We start from the raw sequence: 20,656 nt of genomic DNA, 5'->3' as shown, positions 1-20,656 counted from the left end.
CTACAACCACAGTAGAACGAAACTGGGAAGAAAGCAGAAAACGCGTACAGGCATGTTTGTATACCCCATGTTCGAGTGTGCAGGGCCTCCCACGGAGGCGGGGATGGGACAGTGCACAACTGTCATTACAGACCACAGGCCTTGAGCCCCGGCTGTGGGTTTCGCATGCACATGCACGCTCTTATTGTCTCTGACCTAATAACTGCTTGACACATAGAAGGTGCTCACTAGAAAATAAATGACTCCCCCGCCCTTTACAGGCTTGCATTTGAGGGATTCAAAGAAAAAAAATGATTCTTCTTAGAAAGTGAGATTTTTTTTTAGTGACTCCAGGGGTTTTGGCCAGAGGAGCTGGGAACTTACCCTCTTCTGCAATGCATCGCAGCCAGGGCGGTACAAAACATTTTAAGTAGGAAAGATGGGAACTCGACCTTGTATATCTGCATGAAGGTACTATACCAGGTGCAAGACTTTACTGGTCAAGTTCATTTTCATATCAAGTTGTGCTTGCCGAACATACAAAATGTAAGGTAGAAAAACATATTAAGAGAACAATGAGTACAGAACTTTAATCAGCTAACATGTAGTTCCTCGGGTAAAGCTACAGTATTAGTCTGAATTTCAAGACCAATAAAAATAAATAGGCTATGGAAAATGGTTACATAGTGTGTCAGATAACTCTTTGTAGTCACAGTAATGCCAGGAAAACTGATATTTAAATTCATATTCTAAATACTTCAGAAAGAGGTATAGAGTTTTAAGAAAATTCTAAAATTACTGGTATTGGGAATCTTTGGCTAAAAGTAACAGAATATCCAGCAAAGGTTGACTGTAAACAATGGCAGTGGTTTTTTTTTTTTTTTCATTTAGGGGTAGAAAATTCTGGAATTGGTTCATTCAGCCAAGCAGTGACCCACCTCCTTTCCCTCCACCATTCTCCACATTTGTGCTTCATGTCACGAAATGGTTGCCACAGCTCCAGGCATCACATCCCCAAGCAGCCACATGTAAATGCAAAAAAGAAAGGTTTTTCTTCAAGTGTCTACTGAGGAGGGACATTTTTTGGGAAGCCCTTCTCTCTCTCTCTCCACACCCAGCGTGGAGCCCAATGTGGGGCTTGAACTTACAGCCCTGAGATCAAGACCTGAGCTAAGAGTCAGATGCTTAACCAACTGAGCCACGCAGGCACCCTGAGAAGCCCTTCTCAAAGATGTAAAATGTCCCCTTACTCTCCTTGGCCGGGTTTTATCATGCTCATGTCTAAACACACCATTGGCAAGAGGGAGGGAAGTATCACGATATGTTGTTGTTTTTTTCCAAGTACTTTTGTTAAATTTGTTTCCTGACTTTCAGCATATACATGAGCAACCTGTACACTTTGAACTCAGAGATTAGGGCTGAGTGCTCTCTGTAAATCTTATAGGGCAGAGGAGGCCAGATTTTAAGGGAAATTTATATTGGATGTGAACATTTATTTTCTAAGCCTTGAACCTAATTTCTGTGATTTTTCTCTTGTCAAGGAAGTCCCTAAGGCTAAGCCATTATGCTACTGAGACAATGGGAGATCTCTAAAGAACAGTTTATTTCTTGCTCATTTGTTTTGTTTTTTGTTTTCTGTTTTCCCTTTGGAGAAAGTTTCTGTTTATTTTTTATGTATTTTTATTTTAATTCCATATGATTACTGTACAATGTAATGTTAGCTTCCGGTGTATGATACAGTGTTACAGTAGCTTTTGATCAGTCATTGTTCACCCATGTCCCTGAGCACCCAAATGGGTCAGTGCCCAGAGAAAACCCCTCCCCTGCAAGCTGGGAACCCGGGATGTGAGGGGACAGAGGAGAGGCAGCCATCAGTGTCTGCCACAGTGTGATTTCAGAATTAATATTTTCAAGCCGGCTATGCTCAATGCTGATATTTTTGTCTCTTGTCACCATATGGATCACACTGAGATGCTAGAGATAGTATTTACCCATGACATATGCCCACGATAGCATGTATAAGACATATTTTTGAGGAGTGCCCAGGTGGCTCAGTCACTGGGCTTCTGCCTTTGGCTCAGTTCATGATCTCAGGGTCCTGGGATCAAGTCAAGCGTTGGGCCTCTCTGCTCAGCAGGGAGCCTGCTTCCCCCTCTCTCTCTGCCTGCCTCTCTGCCTATGTGTGATCTCTCTGTGTCAAATAAATAAATAAAATCTTTTTAAAAAAAAAAAGAAAAAGACATACTTTTGAACCGTCAAAATGATGCCAAATTAGACACTTTGGTGAAGTTTAGAAACAGCACCTTTTCCTAAAGCAGGCTTCACACCCAGGGTGGGGCTTGAACATGTCACCCTGAGATCAAGAGGCAGATGCTCTCCCCACTGAGCCATCCAGGCGCCCTGAAGCTGCATTTTTAAAAGGGGTTCAATTCAACAAATATTTGCATACCTGCTGGGGGGAGACTCATTCACACTGTAAAGTGAATCCAAGTCGATGCAGGGAAACTTGGTTTCTTTAAACCTCTGTAAACACTGAGGATCAGAATCACAGGAGAACAGTTGGTTCACGATCAGCTCAACAGTTGTGTCGTATTAAACCTCTCTCTTTATAGATCTTCAGTCTGGATTACTGCACTTAACAGAATACCTTCATGTTGTATTCTGCCAGACTGAAACATTGCAAAATCACGGGATCTTAATTTTTTTAAGGAAACGCTGTGCTTACCATAAAGGCTTTATAATTTGGCTTATGGAGCACAGGAAGCTCACTAATGAGTGCCCCAGAACGGTTTTAGGGGACTCCCATTCGATATGGCCACACTCATCAAAGCTAGTCTGTTTTTCTATTCTCCCTTTGTCTCCTGTTTAGACATATTCAACAAGGAGGTAAGAAAGGAACGGTTGGGTTGCTGACCTTTAGACTGCATTGTAAGCGAACATGCTTTACAAAGGATACGTTTATCCCAATTAGAATTTTCCTGGGAAAATTATCTTTGTTTTTTTAGGCAGACATGTCCGGGGCCCCTACTACTGCCCCAACCAGTACGTTTGGCTAGCTGCCTGCTGGACCTCTGCAGCTGGGGGCACCTTGGGAGTACCTGGGTCTCTCTGCTCCCCCCACCCCCCAGCACCAGGCAGTCCCAGGGACCCGACTTCTGCCATAACCGTGTTTCCTGAACCAGGCGTGTGACTCTATCCCTCCGCACACACCCCCGCCCCCACATGCAGTTCAGCCCTCCATCATCACCCCCTAGGGAATTAACACAGGATCTCTCTTCCTATCCACACCCACCCAAACATGGAGACCAGAACTGCTTGTCTGAGGTCTCTCGGGGCCTCTGTCTTGCCCATGGGATAGACTGCGACCTCCGTGGCATGGCAGTCAGATAAGACCTTAGAGGCCTGACCCCCTTCCCACCTGGCCCCCCCGCTCCCCTCCCCCCACTGCCTGGGCCTGGATCCCTCCGCTTGCCCCTGAGGCTTCTCTGTTGTGAAAAGACAGTCCCTTCACCACAAAACCAGGATGTCTGAAATGGGTTTTCCCTCCGGAGATCCTACATTTGTGCTGATTCATATGTACCCCCAAGTCTCCTTGGAGACTTAGAACGCATTTATTTTAAGTACATTTGGTCAGGAAAGTTAGTTTGAAACTGTAAAAGCAAAAAAGGGATGTTTCCCTTTTGAATTATAAGGCTGATGAACTATTGGTTTCTCCTTCAAAATGAGAATTTACAAGTACTCCCATTTCACAAATGAACATACTCGAATTTTAATATTGAAGCATTTAAGGCTAGGGAAAGCATCCCGTTGGGACGTCGAAACATAATCAGGACATTTCCGTCAACTGTGCACACTGGTTATTAACACATCAGGTTCTAGACTCTTGCTAACAAGTTTGCCAAGTATGTGTGGGGAAAGCGTATATTTGTGTGACCGGATTCTAGATGCGTTCAGGGATTTCTCTATTTGTTGGAAAGAACTTCCATCTGCTGATCATTCCCAAGAAAGAAGACAGTGGCAGTTCACTGGGCCAGGCGAGGGGTTGGCTTTCTGTTCTCCGAAGTGCAGCACCGAAGATTGACCTAGAGAGTGGGAAAGATCTTCCCCCTGAAATCTTTCCCTTTTCTTCATCACAACTCTATCTGATTTCAGGACTCCTGTATCAGGAATACCGAGATAAATCGACACTCCAAGAAATTGAAACCAGGAGGCAGCTGGACGCAGAGATACACACCAACGCTCATGGCTCCCCAGCCAGCGAGGAGACTCCAGAGGAGGAGGAGGAGGAGGAGGAGGAGGAGGAGGAGGAGGATGAGCCAGCAAGCCCACCCGAGAGGAAGGCTCTGCCCCAGATCTGCCTGCTCAGTAACCCGCACTCTCGATTTAACCTCTGGCAGGATCTCCCGGAGATCCAGAGCAGCGGGGTGCTGGAAATCCTCCAGCCCGAGGAGATCAAACTGCAGGAGGTAAAGGGCCGCCCCGGGTGGGAGCTCCTTTCAGAAGGGACAGGTGTTCCAGCCAACGGAGGTGAGGCTTCCTCTGGGAGGGGAGGCGCCCCCCGCTGGCTCACCAGAATTCCTGGCAAGGTTTAGCCTTCCAGAATGCGCAGGGAAAGTCACATTATTTTACAGGCGACAAAAAATAGCTTGTTACCTTGTAAGGGAGCTCAGCCCAGTTGCTAGTGTTTGCAGCGGGCACACGTGAGCCTGGGGCCCTCGGTGACGCCGGCTGGCGGAGCCTGTGAAGGAAGTCGGTCCCCCGAGGTTCACATTCAGCACTTTCTTCCGGAAGCTCGTAAAACCTGGGCGCGGGGACCTAGAGAAATGGTGCGGAACTTCCCTGCTTCTCTGGATGGTCCCGGTGGACCCTGCCCATCAGCTCGGCTGAAGCAAGAGCACTGGGTTGCCCAACGGCTTATTGCTAGCAGGAGGAATGATCCACGAGAAGGTTACAGTAATGGAAAGGGGGAGCTCAGAAATCTGCGTGCGCATTCCCGTGGGGCATAGTTTGCTTGGGTCTAGAGCGGCGGGAGCGCCTCGGATCCAGGGGAAGGGGAGAGAACGGTGGGGAGGAATGGTGACTGTGCACATGCGTGTTCCCCGTGGAATTCCAAAAGCGGAGATAGAGGGGGAAATGAAGAGAATTGGTTCAGTGCCATGTCCTCGTCCATGCCCTGTCCCCCATACTCACACACCCCTTCAGAGCTGTCCTCGAACTTCTAGCCCCAGGTGTCCTGCCTTCTTTAACACCTCTCTGCCCTCCTCCCTCCTGCACTGCCATCTATAGGAACGTTTGCTCCTCTCCTGTATTTAAAAGTCAAAGTAACCGGCGCCCACTGCTCCTGACCAGGACTGAGGCTCCTGCCGACCAGGGTGCGAGTGCTGGCTGTTAGGGAAGACTTGGGGGGCGGGGGCTGGATTTGTGCAGAGCTGCCGGCTTGCATCCTACCTGGGAGGGTCTGGAGGGATCCGTGGCAACTTGACCTCAGTGGGACTCCGGAGCAGGGATTTGTAAATGGCTGCGTCAGGAGTTTCTCATGAAACATCTGAGTGAATAATGTGTAGTCACCTGTTCCCAATGTGGCTTCTCCTAGTTCTGTACAAAAACCCTGGAGGAGACACAAAGAAGCCACTTGTCCCCCAGCGGAAAGACGCACGTGGGGCACATCTCCACGGAGGCAGGGGGAGCCGAACTGAGAAAAGCAACTGTGTGGAAGGTGCCAGAACGCATGGATCTAGAAGTCCCCGTGCAGTTGTCCGTCCCTCCTGCCGAGGGGCACCCTCAGCTGCTGACAGGACAGCTGCCCCTAACCTTGGCTTTCCTGTAGGAGGAATTAGACAATACTGTTTTGTATTTGGCTTCCTTCACATAGTATTACCGTTACAGAGTGGTTGGTTTTGTTTTGTTTTTTGTTTTTGTCCCCAGAATAAGGAAAAAAGACTAGTTTCTGGGGGAATACTTCTTTTTTACCTTGATAATTAGAGACGTAAAGATTTTAAGTCCTTTGGAAAGCTTAGAGATAAACCGTAAGCTTAAAAACATGGTATATGCCTTCTGTGACATACACAAAGCTAAAAGCAGAGAGAGCAGGGCCTTTGTTATAAAAGCAAACAGTAAAAAAGCCCCTGAAAAATCGCATAAAATAAGGCGGCAGAGTCAATAGCAAATGTATCAATTGTAAACTGCTTGAATCCTCCATGGAAAGATAGAAATCCTCTAACTGATTGGAAATCTAGACCCATTATATTGTGGGGGGAATCCGGGATAAGTTAACGAAGGGAACGGGTCATTTTGTGTTATTAAAGGTATTCTTTACCTTGATAAAGGTATCACTTTATTTTTAAATGTTTTAAAATTAAGCTGCCTGTTAATAGGTTTTTATTATTTAAATGCAGTGCAGTAAATTGAATTAAATTAAAAATTTTAAATGCAGTGCAAACAGGTGCTGCTGGCCTTTTCTTGGCTCCTGGCTTCTGACCAGAGGACTCGCCAAGTCCGGCTTATCTCTCCTGAGGAAGGATAGTCATAATGCACCATCTGGTTTTGGGGTTCAGACATTTAGGAAGACTCTAAGATACAAAATCCTTATAGATCTTTATGAGGCTTTCCCCTGTATTTACACTTGTTCTGCTCAACAGCCCTTTGATTTCGATTTTGGTTGTAGCGCCATAGAGCCTTCAGCTTAGTTTTCATGAGAACTAGTGTACCTTGAGCGCAGGGGCTCAAGTAAGAGCAAGGACAACACAGGCAGCAGCTCCCAGGTGGGGAGAGAAACGTGTGCGGGTGCTGCCTGGAGGGTAGCTGCTGCCCAGGGTGCTCAGCGGATCCCGCACAGCTTTGCTGGGAAACCGTGCCCTTGACTCAGCCAGTGGCCACTCAGGGAGACTGATTAGGGACAGCTTCGGTGTGCCCACGGGAAACTGGCTGGTCCAGAGGGAAATGCAGTTTAAATGGTGGACAGGGCACCTGTGGGATGCAGTCGGTTGGGCTAAGGTCATGATCTTAGGATTGTGAGATCGAGCCCCACTTAGGGTTCCAAGCTCAGTGTGTAGTCAGCTTGAGATTCTCTCCCTTTGTCCCTCCCGGTAGTCAGCTTGAGATTCTCTCCCTTTGTCCCTCCCGGTCCTGCCTGTGTTCTCCCTCTCTCTCAGATAAATAAATAAATTTTTAAAAATAAATAAATGCATGGTGGTGGACACTGCCAAGCTGCCACTCAAAAAGGCAGGACAGATTTCATACGACAGCAAAGCCTCCCAGCCCGGTTAGTTGATTTCACGTTTATTCTCATCTGCCCAACTGCTGGATGAAATATCCTATCTCGTTTTATCCTGAGGGTTCTTGATGACTTGTAAATTGGGCATCTTTTCATATGTATATTGGCTGTTTCCACTTCTTTGTCTATGAATAGCCTGTTCTTATCATTTGCCCTTTTTCTAAAGGGTTGTTTATATTTCTCTTCTTAGTGGATGGCAGCCTTTTATAAATTCTGGCTATTACATTCTTTTAATATGTTTATTTAAAATGTTTAAAATGTTTTCTTTCCTCCAATAGTATAGGAGAAGTGAGGTAGCAAGGGTTTGAATGCCAGTTGTGCTACTTCTTAGCTGTGTGACCTTGGGTGAGTTACTTAACCTCTCTGTGCTTTTGTTTCCTTATCTGTAAAACCGTGATAATCCTAGTACCTGCATCCCAGGGTTGTGAAGATAATGAGTTAAGAAAATAAAGAGCAGGACAGACTGACTTAAGTGACTTTATTATTAAATAAGGAATAAGTACAAAATTAATTGAACTCAGAGGTCTGCTCTGAGACATTCAGGGGGAAATACACACAAAAACACAGTCCTAAGGAAAGCAGTTAGGGTGGAGATCAAAAGACACCACATAAACTGGTGATGAGATGCATGCCTTCCTAGGAAAATAGAAGCTACCAAAAATTGACTCAAAACTAAAAATGTTCTAAACACCAAAATATATACCAGGTAACCAGAAAGATTTACAAAAGAGATGTTGTACCCAGATTGCTGAGTTGTGCCAAGCGGTCAAAGCACAGAGAAGTCCCTTGTCCCTTGGAGTAGTCTGGAGCAACATTGGGCATGTTTTGTATCTGTGTCCCCCTAAGTCACCAGCCACATGTGACTTTCGAGCGTTTGAAATATGGTTGGTGCAGCTGAGGAACTGAACGTTTAATTCTATGTCATTTAAACTAACTTCCGGGGCGCCTGGGTGGCTCAGTGGGTTAATCCTCTGCTTTCAGCTCAGGTCATGATCTCAGGGTCCTGGGATCGAGCCCCACATCGGGCTCTCTGCCCGGCAGGGAGTCTGCTTCCCCCTCTCTCTCTGCCTGCCTCTCTGCCTACTTGTGGTCTCTCTCTGTCAAATAAATAAATAAAATCTTTAAAAAAAAAAAAAAAAATAACTAACTTCCATTTCAGGAGCCACAGGTGGCTACTATGTTGGTCAAAAAATATCTAGAGCAGGGATCATCCCTTCTTAAAGTACCTAGCACAGTGTCTCAAGAACAACATTATGACATCTGGGACAGAATCATTCTTTGTCGCGGGGGATGGGGGGGTCTCCTGTGCATTGTAAGAGGTTTAGCAATATCCCTGCTAACAGATGCCAGTAGAACCCTATCCCCAGTTGTTACAGCCGAAAATGTCTCTAGACCTAGCTGGCTGTCCCCTGGGGAGCAAAAGTAGTTCCTGATGGAGAACCGCTATCTTATAGAAATAAAAATTTATACAGAAACCTGGACAAGAGGGACTCCTGGGTGGCTCAGTTGGTTAAGCAGCTGCCTTCGGCTCAGGTCATGATCCCAGCGTCCTGGGATCGAGTCCCACATCGGGCTCCTTGCTCAGCAGGGAGCCTGCTTCTCCCTCTGCCTCTGCCTGCCACTCTGTCTGCCTGTGCTTGTTCTCTCCCCCTCTCTTTCTCTGATAAATAAATAAAATCTTTAAAAAAAAAAAAAAAAAGAAAAGAAACCTGACAAGAATGTTTATAGTAGCTGTATTCATCATAGCCCCAAACTGGGAACAACCCAAATATCCTTTAATAGACAGATAACCAGACACTAGAAGGTCCGTACAATGGCCCAAGACTTAGTACTAGAAAGAAGATCTATGGATGTACGCAGCTAAGGTCAATTTCAAAGGCATGTTGCTGAGCGAAAGAAAGCAGAAGGGTTACACACTATGTGTTCGCATCTGTAGGACCTTCTGAACAAGACAAAATTACAGTGACAGAGACCAGATCCAGGGTCACCAGTGAGAAGGGTGGGGAGGGTGTGCCTGGAACAGGATGGCACAGGGGACTTTTTTAGAGTGATAGACCTACGTCGTGTGTCCTGGTGACAGTGTGATTATAAGGATCTATACCTGTGTTAAAATTCATAAGAGCTGTGCATCCAAATGTCAGTTTTACTGCATTTTTATTTAAAAACTAAAACATTATAAAAGGGGAGGGGCAAGGAAAAGAAATAGGTTGACGGTCCTCATTCTGTTCAACCTAATCAAGTAAGCGCTCTTTCCCACACAACCCCCAAAATAAAACCTAGATCTGTCTCACTGTGACGTAAGGCAAAAATTTACATAAAACACAAGAAAATCAAATCTGGAGGTACATTAGAAGAATAATGTACGTTGAGAAGCTCTTGGGTGGCTCGGGCAGTTAAGCACTTAAGCGTCTGCTTTCAGCTCAGGTCATGATCCCAGCATCGGGGGATCAAGCCCTGTGTAGGGCTCCCTGCTCAGCTCGGAGTCTGCTTCTCCCTCTGCCCTTTCTCCTCCTCCCCCATACTCGTCCTCTCTCTCTCTCTCCAATAAATATATAAAATCTTTTTAAAAAGAAGGGGGAAAAAAAGAATAACATGCTTTGAGCACCTATGCATGAATGCAAAGACGGTATAAAGTTTGGGGCCAAAATTCATCATATTAATAGGCCAGAGGAGAAGAACACCCTGAGCGTCTCCTTCTCAAAGACCTCTAAAAGGGAAGTAGCCCATTTATTTCCATCCAAACAAAACTCAGGATACTTTCTGAAATTTATAAGGAGTGTCTTAGGTCTATATCTCAAGATCACATTTCATGAAGAATTGTTGGTGACAATAAAGGCAAGACAGGGAAGCTTGCTAAATGCTGATGTTGGTCTAGAAGTTCTAGCCAGTCCAGCAAAATAAGGAAAGAAATAAGAGATAACCGTAAAAAAGGGCAGTCAGAGACATCCTTACCTTCTAGTGATGGCTCCCTACTTATAAATCTGGAGGGGGTCACAAGTATTGGATCTTTATTAGGCATTTCGGGGAGATGGCTGATTCTAAGATAAACTTGCAAAACTTAGTTGTTTTAGCAGGTATCAGCAAACCCAGGTCTTGATCAGTTAGTGAGCTCTATCGACAAGAAAGATGAGTATCCCAAAGAAAAATGGACAAAACAATTCTCAGGAAAACTGCAAGTGGCCAGTGATTAAATTTTAAAAAAAGGTGGGGGGAAATCAAACTCACTGGTTTAATCAAAGAGGTCCAAATTAAAACAACATTGAGGTACAAGCATTTCAGGTGGCAGAGACTTTTAAATGTAAATATATTTAAAACGTGTTGTTGGGGGATTTTTCAATGAATATTTCAAACAGTATTTCAAACAGCTGATAGGAAAAAAAAATAGCTAAATTTGCACCAAACCCTTATAGCGGCGGTATGTTTGCCCACTGTCTAGTGTTACTATTCCTAGAAATGTATTTTGAAAAATAATCAGAAAAGTGCACAAGTACTTATTTATTAGGATGTTTATTCCAGCAGAAATCAGGGGGAGAATGGCAGGAAGAACCTGAAATGTGCAGTGATAGGGGAATTATTTAATAGGACAGTGTACAAAGGCAAAACATGTAATAAGCATGTTTTCAAAGGATAAACTGGGTGAATATGTACACCACATTGAGTTTTTAAAAGGCAGGCTAGATGGGCACCTGGGTGGCTCAGTGGGTTGAGCCGCTGCCTTCGGCTCGGGTCATGATCTCAGGGTCCTGGGATCGAGTCCCGCATCGGGCTCTCTGCTCAGCAGGGAGCCTGCTTCCTCCTCTCTCTCTCTCTGCCTGCCTCTCTGCCTACTTGTGATCTGTCTCTGTCAAATAAGTAAATAAAATCTTTAAAAAAGAAAAAAAAAAAAAAAAAAAAAAAAAAAAAAAAAAGGCAGGCTAGAGGGGCACCTGGATGGGGGATTGGTTGGGCTTCTGACTCTTGGTTTCCGCTGAGGTCATGATCTCTGGGTTGGTAGTAGGCTGAGGTCTATGATGGCCGGCTCTGGGCTACACAGTCTACTTTGTGGCTCTCTCTCCTCTTCTGCCCCTCCCCCTACTTCCTCTTTCTAAAATAAATAAATAAGATCTTTTTTTTTTTTTTTTAAAGGCAGGCTAGAACATTCCATCTATAGTAGAATTGGCATGGGAAATAGATGTAATAAATTATGTTTTTGTCATTTCCAATGGATCTGATAGAGACATCTCAATAACTAGGGTTACCTAACAATAAATAGAGTCATATGCAATTACAAGTCACAAGGACACACAGGCTTCCATGTGTCTTGCTCTAAGTCTTTATGGTCTCACTTTTTTTTTTTTTTAAGATTTATTTATTCGAGAGAGAGAGCATGCATATGCACACTCCCCACCCCCAACACCCACGTGAGCTGGATGAGGGTGGGGTGGGGGGAGGAGCAGAATGGGAGGGAGAGCATCTCAAACAGACTCTCTGCTGAGTGCGCACCTGGTCACAGGCCTGGACCCCATGACCCTGAGATCATGACCGAGTCGGACATTTAACCCACTGAACCGCCCAGGCTCCCTAGGTCTGATTTTCATGTTTATTTTTCTAAAAGCTTAATGTGAGTGTCTATTTTGTTAATATTTGGCAAGGGACACAACAGTGAGATCTTCAGATTTTTTTTGTTCCAAAAAATCTGACTTTTGCATTAGATCTCATTTATCAAAGCAAGTCAGGCAACTTGTTCCCCAAGCTCAATCTGTTGTTGGAACATCTCTTTCTCCTGAGTTACAAAAGCAGCAGGTTGCAGTGAACTACTGTTCACACAAGGAAAATACCCCCAAATGATGGCCTTTTGGTAGGCCCAAGTCTTAGTCAGTCATTGAAGAGTCAGGATTGAAGAATAAAATTGCATGTTTTTTTCCTTTTCTAAGTAAAAATTAGGTAACTAATATCGAAACATGTTGTCTTAGACATCAGGTAGGATTTTCTTGGTTTCATTTTTGTTTTTTAAACTTAACTCTGAAGCTCTTGCTTCCCACCCCCCTATTTGGAATGGTGTTGGAGTTACTGTCTGAGAACACAACAGTTTGAGAAATAACCAGACATACATTCAAATGACAAGGTTTGGGCAGGAAGCGGTGGTAGAGGAAGTAGGGCGTTCAGTGAGGCCCCGGGTGTGGGGGGGGGATGCAGCCCCCCCCCCCACCAAAGCGGTGGACCACAAAATGATCCTGAAAAGAGACTGAAAAGCAAAGACGAGGGACCAGAACTGGGGGAGGGATCAGGCATCTCCCTGGAAGAAGCATCGGACAGTACTTGATTCTCACCAGCTAATGCCGGGGTCCTGAGAGATCATGGAAAACCTGCAGGGGCTGTCCCCAGCAGGCCCTGGGAGTGGTCACTCCTGCGGCTGGCGTGGCTTGCGTCCCCAGCCAGCGCCCAGAACCTGTCGAGGCAAACAGGATAGAACAGACAGACTTGCTCTCTGGTCCCTGATCCTGGTGAGCTGGATGTGCTGGAAAAGTGAGTGGGAAAAGCTAGTTTGAGTATCTCCAAGGAGACAAGGTCACACAGACGCTCCTGTGGGGCAGCCTGCGCAGGCTCTTCCTTACCTGCAGCAGCACAGCCCTGACATGCCCAGACAGGACCTCCAGCTTTGTCCTGTCAGGGACCCTGTCGTTATCTGGCACAGCCCAACTAGGGGATCTGTCAGGATCTCCTACAGTCTGAGTCAGCTCAGCCCCCAGAACGGGACAGGTTTTTTTTTTTTTTAATTTGTTTTTCAACCCGTTTCCACAACTTCAAATGTTAAGGTACTTTTTGTTTTTTTAAGATTTTATTTATTTATTTGACAGAGGTCACAAGTAGGCCGAGAGTCAGGCAGAGCTGGGGGGCGAGGAGCAGGCTCCCTTCTGAGCAGAGAGGCCGATGCGGGGCTCGATCCCAGGACCCTGAGATCATGACCTGAGCCCAAGGTAGGGGCTTAACCCACTGAGCCACCAAGGAGCCCCAGTACTTTTTTTTTTTTTAAGAAAGCTATCCATTTTAGAAGAAAATTATGGGTTTTTAATATGATGTACTTTTTAATTTTTTTTTTTGAAGATTTTTATTTATTTGACAGGGAGAGACACAGAGAGAGGGAACACAAGCGAGGGAGTGGGAGAAGGAGAAGCATGCTCCCTGCTGGGCAGGGAGCCTGATGCAGCCTGATCCCAGGACCCTGGGATCGTGACCTGAGCCCAAGGCGACCCTTAAGGACTGAGCCACCCAGGTGCCCTTCATATGATGTACTTTTTTTTTTTTTTTTAAGATTTTACTCATTTATTTGACAGAGATCACAAGTAGGCAGAAAGGCAGGCAGAGACAGAGGAAGATGCAGGCTCCCTGCTGAGCAGAGAGCCCGATGAGGGGCTTGATGCGGGGTTCGATTCGGGGCTCAATCCCAGGACTCCAGGATCATGACCTGAACCGAAGGCAGAGGCTTTAACCCACTGAGCCACCCAGGCGCTTCCATATGATGTACTTCTATCAAGAAATTAAATCATGAATATTATTTAGCTCACCAGCCTTCGTGGAACCATGCCCTTGTCTCTTTAGGATAAAGCTTAACCATTCCGTAAAGGAGTCTCTGGTCGGAGAGAAAGGGACTCTGCCTGTGATTTAACACAGACAGGAGCCATCACACAGAACACCAGACAGCTCCTGTCCTATGACAGACACCTGTAACTTCTTCCAAAAAAGACATGTTAGCATTTGTCATTTTTTAAAAAAAGATTATTTATTTATTTGATAGAGATCACAAGGAGGCAGAAAGGCAGGCAGAGAGAGAGGGAGAAGCAGACTCCCTGCTGAGCAGAGAGCCTGATGCGATGCGGGGCTGGATCTCAAGACCCTGGGATCATGACCTGAGCAGAAGGCCTTTAATCCACTGAGCCACCCAGGCGCCCCAGCATTTGTCATTTTTAAAAGGAATCCTTTGGATAAATGATTTATGTATCTGATATAAAGTGCAAAAAAAAGGAGTAAATGCTTTACAGTGAAAAAGTCTCCTCTGGGCCTGACACGCCAGGGCCAGCGTCTGCATGTCACACAAACAGTGAACCTGCTATTAGATTGTTCTGCCCCCTGCTTTCTTTTTTAACTTGGTAGAACATTTTGAAAATCTTTCTGCACCAGCCCAAATGGACGCCCATTCTTTTTCCTTTTTTTTTTGTTTTGTTTTGTTAGCTTTATAGATCTCTCTTGTCTTTGATGTTCCATAATTTATTTAACCAACCCCCATTGATGGCCATTTGCAATTAGAAATATTGTGGATCAGGGTGCCTGGGTGGCTCAGTCAGTTAAAGCTCTGCCTTCAGCTCAGGTCATGATCTCAGGGTCCTGGGATCCACCCCCCACATAGGGCTCTCTGCTCAGCGGGGAGCCTGCTTCCCCGCCCCCGCCTCTCTCTCTGCTTGTGATCTCTCTCTCTCAAATAAATTAAAAAAAAAATTTTTTTTTTTTGAATGTTGAGGATTAAGAACATTGCGTGTAGCGTTATTTAAGACTGAAATCCACACAGTGGAGTTCTATGGGAATTGCCAGTGGAACTGTGGAGTTAAAAGTTACCTGCTCTTCTAAATCTGGTGAAGATACCATCTTCACACTTCGGTTTGAGGGTGTGGGCTCAGCACCACCATTGTACGTTAGCCAATCATTTTGTCTTGAGCAATAAGCTAGATCATGAATGATATCTTGTGGGTTTTTTTTTTTTTTAAGACTTTATTTATTTATTTGACAGAGAGAGATCACAAGTAGGCAGAGAGACAGAGATGAGGAGAAGCAGGCTCCCTGCTGAGCAGCAAGCCCAATGCGGGACTTGATCCCAGGCCCCTGGGATCATGACCTGAGCCAAAGGCAGAGGCTTAACCCACTGAGCCACCCAGGGGCTCCTTTGTTGTGGTTTTAATTTGCATTTCTCTTACCCGTGAGTGAGGCTGAACATAGTTTCAAGTTTTAAATTTTAACTGACTTTAGTGTACATTTTTTCTTTTCTTTTCTTTAAGATTCTATTTATTTATTTGAGAGAGAGAGAGAGAAGGAACACAAGCAGGGGGAGGCAGAGGGAGAAGCAGGTTTCCTGCAGAGCAGGGAACCCAGTGTGGAGCTCAGCCCCAGGACCCTGGGATCACGACTTGAGCTGAAGGCAGTTGCTTAACCGACTGAGCCACCCAGGCATCCCTAAGTGTAAACTTCTTCATAAAACATCTTACTAAACCAGGTCATCTGGAGGAAATGTAACAGTGGGTGTTTGTGACATGTGTGGCCCTTGCAGAGGATTGGGTTTGGACTGCTGGTGGTGTGGGCGGCACTGGGCCCCGAGGGCCTGCCAGCAAGCTCAAATTTCATACGTGAGCTCTAGGCCCGCTGCAACAAGGTGGGGTCATTGTCACTATGCCCTGTGATGCTCCCGCCCTGCGAACTCACTCAGCCTTGTCCCCCCCCCTTGCGTTTCCCACACGGACCAGACGTGCAGCAGCCTTGACCAGCTGGTCAAAGCATGGGCTTTGGAATCTGACTTCATCATCATTTGTGGAAGAAAGAGGCATTCTTAGGAACTTGTTCATTACTAAGAGCTTTTTCGAGTCACTTCTGGCCGCCCGAATGCCTGTGACATGTGGATTATTGTACTAGGCACAGAAGTGAGCCCAGCCTTGTGCCATTATGAGGAGAGGGGACCAGCCGGGAGCATGGACGTGAATCTGCCCCGAGGGGGGGCTACTCTGAAGGCCCCAAAGCCAAGAGCAGGTGCGGCCTCTGATGGAAGGACCTGGTCATCTCTTCCCTGGTTTCTGTGACACCCTCGGAGGAGAGAGAAGTGTGGCCACCTGTGCACAGGGACCGAGCATCTGGAGCATGAGGTCGCGCCTTTGGCAGAACAAAGTCCCATCACTCCCTCTGGCATGTTGTGGGACGTGCAGCCTGGACCGTGGGATCCGAACCAAACTGTCCATGGGTTGTGTCCCCACAGCCCTCTGAGGCAGGCTGGTGCTCCAGGAAGGATGCCCCAAGCCCTTGGCCTTAGGGCCCGACTTTCCCTCTGTCCCCTCTCACCCTCCAGCTAAAAGCAAACGTACTAAAAGGAAGTAAAGGCATCAGGCAGATGCCCTAACACTTAGGACTCTGAGGGACAAGGAAGAAAGAAAGGTACTTGTGGAAGCTTTGGGGGCCAGGTCCTCGGTCCCTGCCATGCCTCGTGAGGACCTGTGCATCTTGTTCAAAGACAGGTTGTGTGTGGGTTTGGGGCAAGGCCTGGGGATCTGCATTTTCACAAACGCCTATAGTCAGGGGACCAGGTTGAAAAACATTGGTGTTTCCCTAGCTAACTCTTCCCTAGCTAAGAGTTGCCTAGCTAACTCTTCTAGTTCTCTGACTTAGCCCCTTCCAGAACCCTTGCCGCTAACGAGGCAAGGCCCCCTCCCCTGCATTCCCATTTCACTGTCGGGACCACTGATGAACTGTCATCGGCCATGCTCCAGCTGCTTTCTTGGTGACAGCATGCCTCTGTCCCTCTGTGTCCCCAGCATCGAGCCCAGTCACGTCCTAGAGGTGGTTCTTGGGACATGTTTGTGGAACCAGTGAGCCAAGGTGCTGGGCTCCCTGTGGTTGAGGTGTCCTGGGCAGAGGGTCTCTCCAAGAGGTAGGGGGTGGGTCTTAGTCATCTCGGGGTCCCCAGTGTCTGGTGGTCCCCAGCTCTTAGCAGGTGGGCAGGAGAACTCTGGAGCATTGAGTTTTCTGTATGAGCTGCTTTAGGAAACCATCCAGGAAAGGAGACGGGACATTGGCCGTCCAGTCCAGCAGAAAGAAGGATGAACATAAGACACAACTAATGGTGTCCTTGTAAACAGATGCAGGCTTCCCTGAGTGTGGGGAGCAGGGAGCCTGGGGAACAGAACCTTCGTGTGACCTTAGTGCCCACCTCTGCCCGGTGGAGACAATCTGGGAGACCTCCAGGGCTGTATTAAGGACCAAGTGAGGGGTTAGTCACCTGTTGGATATTGGACGAGCGCCCTGGGGCCCTGGGGCTAATCCTGCGCAGACAAGGTGGAGAGAACCAGGACACTCGAGACCTCTCCATCCACCAGGTGAGGGCTGCCCCCGCCTGTCTGAACAGGAACATAGTCACTAAGAGAGGAGTATGGCCAAGCATTTTCTGGATTTAGAGAGAAAGATGCCTCATTTTGGCAAGGGAGGGGCAGCAGGAAGATCCCGAGTTCTTGCAAAATGAACTTTCTTGGTGTGACTTTTTGGGAAGCAGCACATGCTGTTTGACAGAAAATTGGTGAGGAGTCATCTGTCGGGTCTGAGTGGCCCCGGTGACACAGAGGTCGTCTCCTTTCTCTTGACTGTGGTCCCGGGCCTCAGTCTGGTGATTGGGAATAATGCCTGACTTTCCCTGGCTCCCTGAGAGGTGTGTGTCTGGTATCCAGAGGGAGCTTGTGGCCTCAGCCTCCAGTCTAGGTGGGCTCAGCTGGCGAGTGAGGGCGGCCGGGGGGATGGAGGGTACCAGAATTTCTGGAGCTGGATGGGAAATTGGTGATGCCCTGGCCGGCTTGGGCTGCCCTCACCGACTGCCGCAGACCAGGTCGCTGGACAGCAGGCATGGATTTTGCACAGCTCCGGGGCTGGAAGTCTGAAATCAAGGTGCCAGCAGCGCTGGTGTCTGGTGGGACACCTGTTCTTGGCTTGAATCCCTGGGGTCTGTCTCTTCTTGTAAGGACACCAGTCCTTACAGTAAACCTTAATGACTTCTTCCTCGGCCCATCTCCCCGTAACCCGGGACTCTGAGGGAGGGGGGTGCTTTTGCTTCCTGGCTGTGCCAGTGCCATACCAACCCCCACAGAGGTCGCCCTGGTGACTCGGGCCCTGGGACCACATTGTGATAAAGGGAAGGTGAGGCATCAGACAGCGGTGATTCACGAGCACTGAGTTCCGGGAAGCCGCAAACAATCCCGAGTGGGACAGAACGCCCCGCGGTGGGGGGGTTGGGGGGGGCTTCTCTAGGCCACCCTGAGTTACAAGGAGCTGGCGCAGGTGAAGACCAGGGTAGGGAATCACCCAGCCCGAGTTTTGCCAGTGGAAGAATGAAGGGCCGATGCCCGTAGCCCCCTGGGAGTGGGGTATGGGGGACGGAGGAGGTGGCAGGACCCTGAGGACCCCTGTGGACGATGGAGGGTGACACAGGCTGAACCATCTGCAGTCACCCCAACTGTGGGTCAGGAAGCTGAGTTCTTAACAAGCAGTGTTCTCTGGGCCCGGAAGCAGATCTGGGTGCCTCCAGATTTTCTTGGTGTCCCCGCCTCTTCTTTTATCTGTGTTGTTAATGGGCTGGAGTCTCATTTGTTTCTCCAAATTCATTGCTCGAACAGCGTGGCCAGGTGGTCCTAACTCTGGGCACCCCCACCTCCCCTGTGCGGAGATGGCCTGCCACATCCCAGCGACCCCCCAAGCAACCCCCGTGGCCCGTACTGCATGAATGAGGGGTCCTAGCTTTGTGTGTCTCTGGAGTATTTTGTGTTCGAGGGGTGCAGTGCTGGTCCGGGGTCCGCAGTCTCACTCGTGACTGAATGGCCCCAGGGAGGGGGAGATGCCACAGGCTGAAGCTAAACTGGGCCGGCTTGTGGGACATGGAGCGGTGATGGTCCCAGACGGGACACAACAGAGAATGATTTCTCTCTGTTGTTTCCTTTCTTTGGAGAAAAATCTAAACTTACTGAGAAAGATAGGATCCAGCGCCTTCCAGGCCCAGTGGGGTAACCCTGCAGGAAGCCGGACACAGCTTCTCCACAGGCCAGTGTGGGAAGTGAGGTGAACACGTTCCGAGGTCAGGAGCAGCCATCTCAGACTCTGGAAAACAGGGCTGCATGGTTTTGGCCCACACAGCGGGCAGGGGACAGACTCAAAAATGCAAACAGGAGCCTGCTGTTCCCTCCGTGGCCCTCTCTCATGGCCTGGCCACCAGCCCCCACTGTCCCACCAGGCGCCCGCATCCTTTCTCCACACGAGCATTGGCGTCTCTCTGGAAATGGGCTTGCTGTCATGTCCAGGGTCACCTTCTAGTACAGACTCCTCCTGACCCCTCTGGCCAGAGCTCCATCCCATGAAGCTCAGTCCTGTGAGGGCAGCGCCCTGATGCTGGCTTGGTAATGACCCTGGGCATCCAGCAGGTGCTTTGACATGGGCGGGCTCCAGGCTGCAGACTGTCCACTGGGGACTGTTCCCATTTTGTGCGCCTGCAAACAGGCTTAGCTGGATAAAGCAATTCTCATTCATGGCCGAGGTCTGGCTAACGCCGAGGCAGAAGCCTTGACTGTTCCGCTGCTCAGCTGCCCACCACCGTTCCCGCAACTGCAGAACCACCTAGCCCGGCCCCTCCCACGCGGCATCCAGAGCTGAGTGGCTCCCGCCCATTGGAAAGAACCCAGGTAGGAGCGGGCTTGGTAGTGGCAGGGCTGGAAAAACTGGAAGCATAGCCTAAGTAGTGGCAGACATCAAACCTAATACGAATCCAACTGGGCACTAAGAGCACCACTGAGAGATGAGCCGTGATTCAGAAAATCTGGGTCGGTCTACCTGAGTGTTCCCTGAGGCCCAGGGTCTCAGCTGGGTGGTGCACAAGGGGTGGCCTCAACAGCTCGGCCGCGGAGCAGTGGTATTCTCAGGAAGGAGTGCCCTGCTGGAAGCAACACACACACATGCTTGCACACGTTCACACGCACGTGCACATTCTTATGCTCATTCACACACAAGCTCGTTCATATGTATATGCTCTCATACACACACATACACGTTCTTACCCTCAGTCGTATATGCAGTCTCTCACACACTCACACACACCTCTCCCCGTTTGCTCCGTGGCCTTCCTCACTGCCTGACTGGGACAGTCGTACTCCTGTCTGCTCTGTCCCCACTCCCGGGACACAAGCGCTATGGTGTCAGGGAGTTGGCCGTGCTCACCCCTGAATGCCTGGGGCCTAGACAGGCACTCAGTAAACATGGGAGCAAATGGGAGAGCCGGCAAGTGAGTCAGCGAATGAGTGAATTATTGAGTGAGTAAGTGAATGAGTGAGTGAATCAATGAGTGAACAAGTGTGAGAATAAGTGAACAAATGAGTGAATAAGTGAATGAGTGCGTGAGTGAATGAATGAGTGAGCGAACGAGGGGGTCTGGAGAGCAGACGGTAGATCCCCGTCAACCCCGCGCTGCCACCACGCGGCTTGAATGAGAGTAAGACGGTATTGATGAGGAAAAACAGCCATATTGATGTGGCAAATAATGTGACAGAAAATGAAGAGAAACACAGACTTCACGGGCGACTAATGGCCTGTCAGCGGAGGAGGCAGAGTGGGCGGGGGGCACAGCTGGTGTCCGTGACCAGCTGG

The 20,656-nt window shown here is 48.2% G+C and overlaps 1 protein-coding gene across 3 annotated transcripts in view; it reads left to right on the top strand.

Moving 5' to 3' along the window:
* The window catches only part of NGEF (neuronal guanine nucleotide exchange factor), a 100,774-nt gene that overhangs the window by 66,974 nt on the left and 13,144 nt on the right, over positions 1-20,656 (top strand). For all 3 annotated transcript variants that reach the window (XM_004773501.3, XM_013046340.2, XM_045078911.1), the window contains one exon: positions 4,132-4,445. In XM_004773501.3, coding sequence (XP_004773558.1) covers positions 4,132-4,445 — 314 coding nt within the window. The remainder of the gene's footprint in view (positions 1-4,131; positions 4,446-20,656) is intronic.

This window comes from Mustela putorius, unplaced genomic scaffold (genome assembly GCF_011764305.1).
Source record: "Mustela putorius furo isolate JIRA1106 unplaced genomic scaffold, ASM1176430v1.1 tig00000275_pilon_pilon_pilon, whole genome shotgun sequence".
In the NCBI taxonomy this organism is placed as follows: domain Eukaryota; kingdom Metazoa; phylum Chordata; class Mammalia; order Carnivora; family Mustelidae; genus Mustela; species Mustela putorius.
This window is presented reverse-complemented; position numbering and strand designations above follow the sequence as displayed.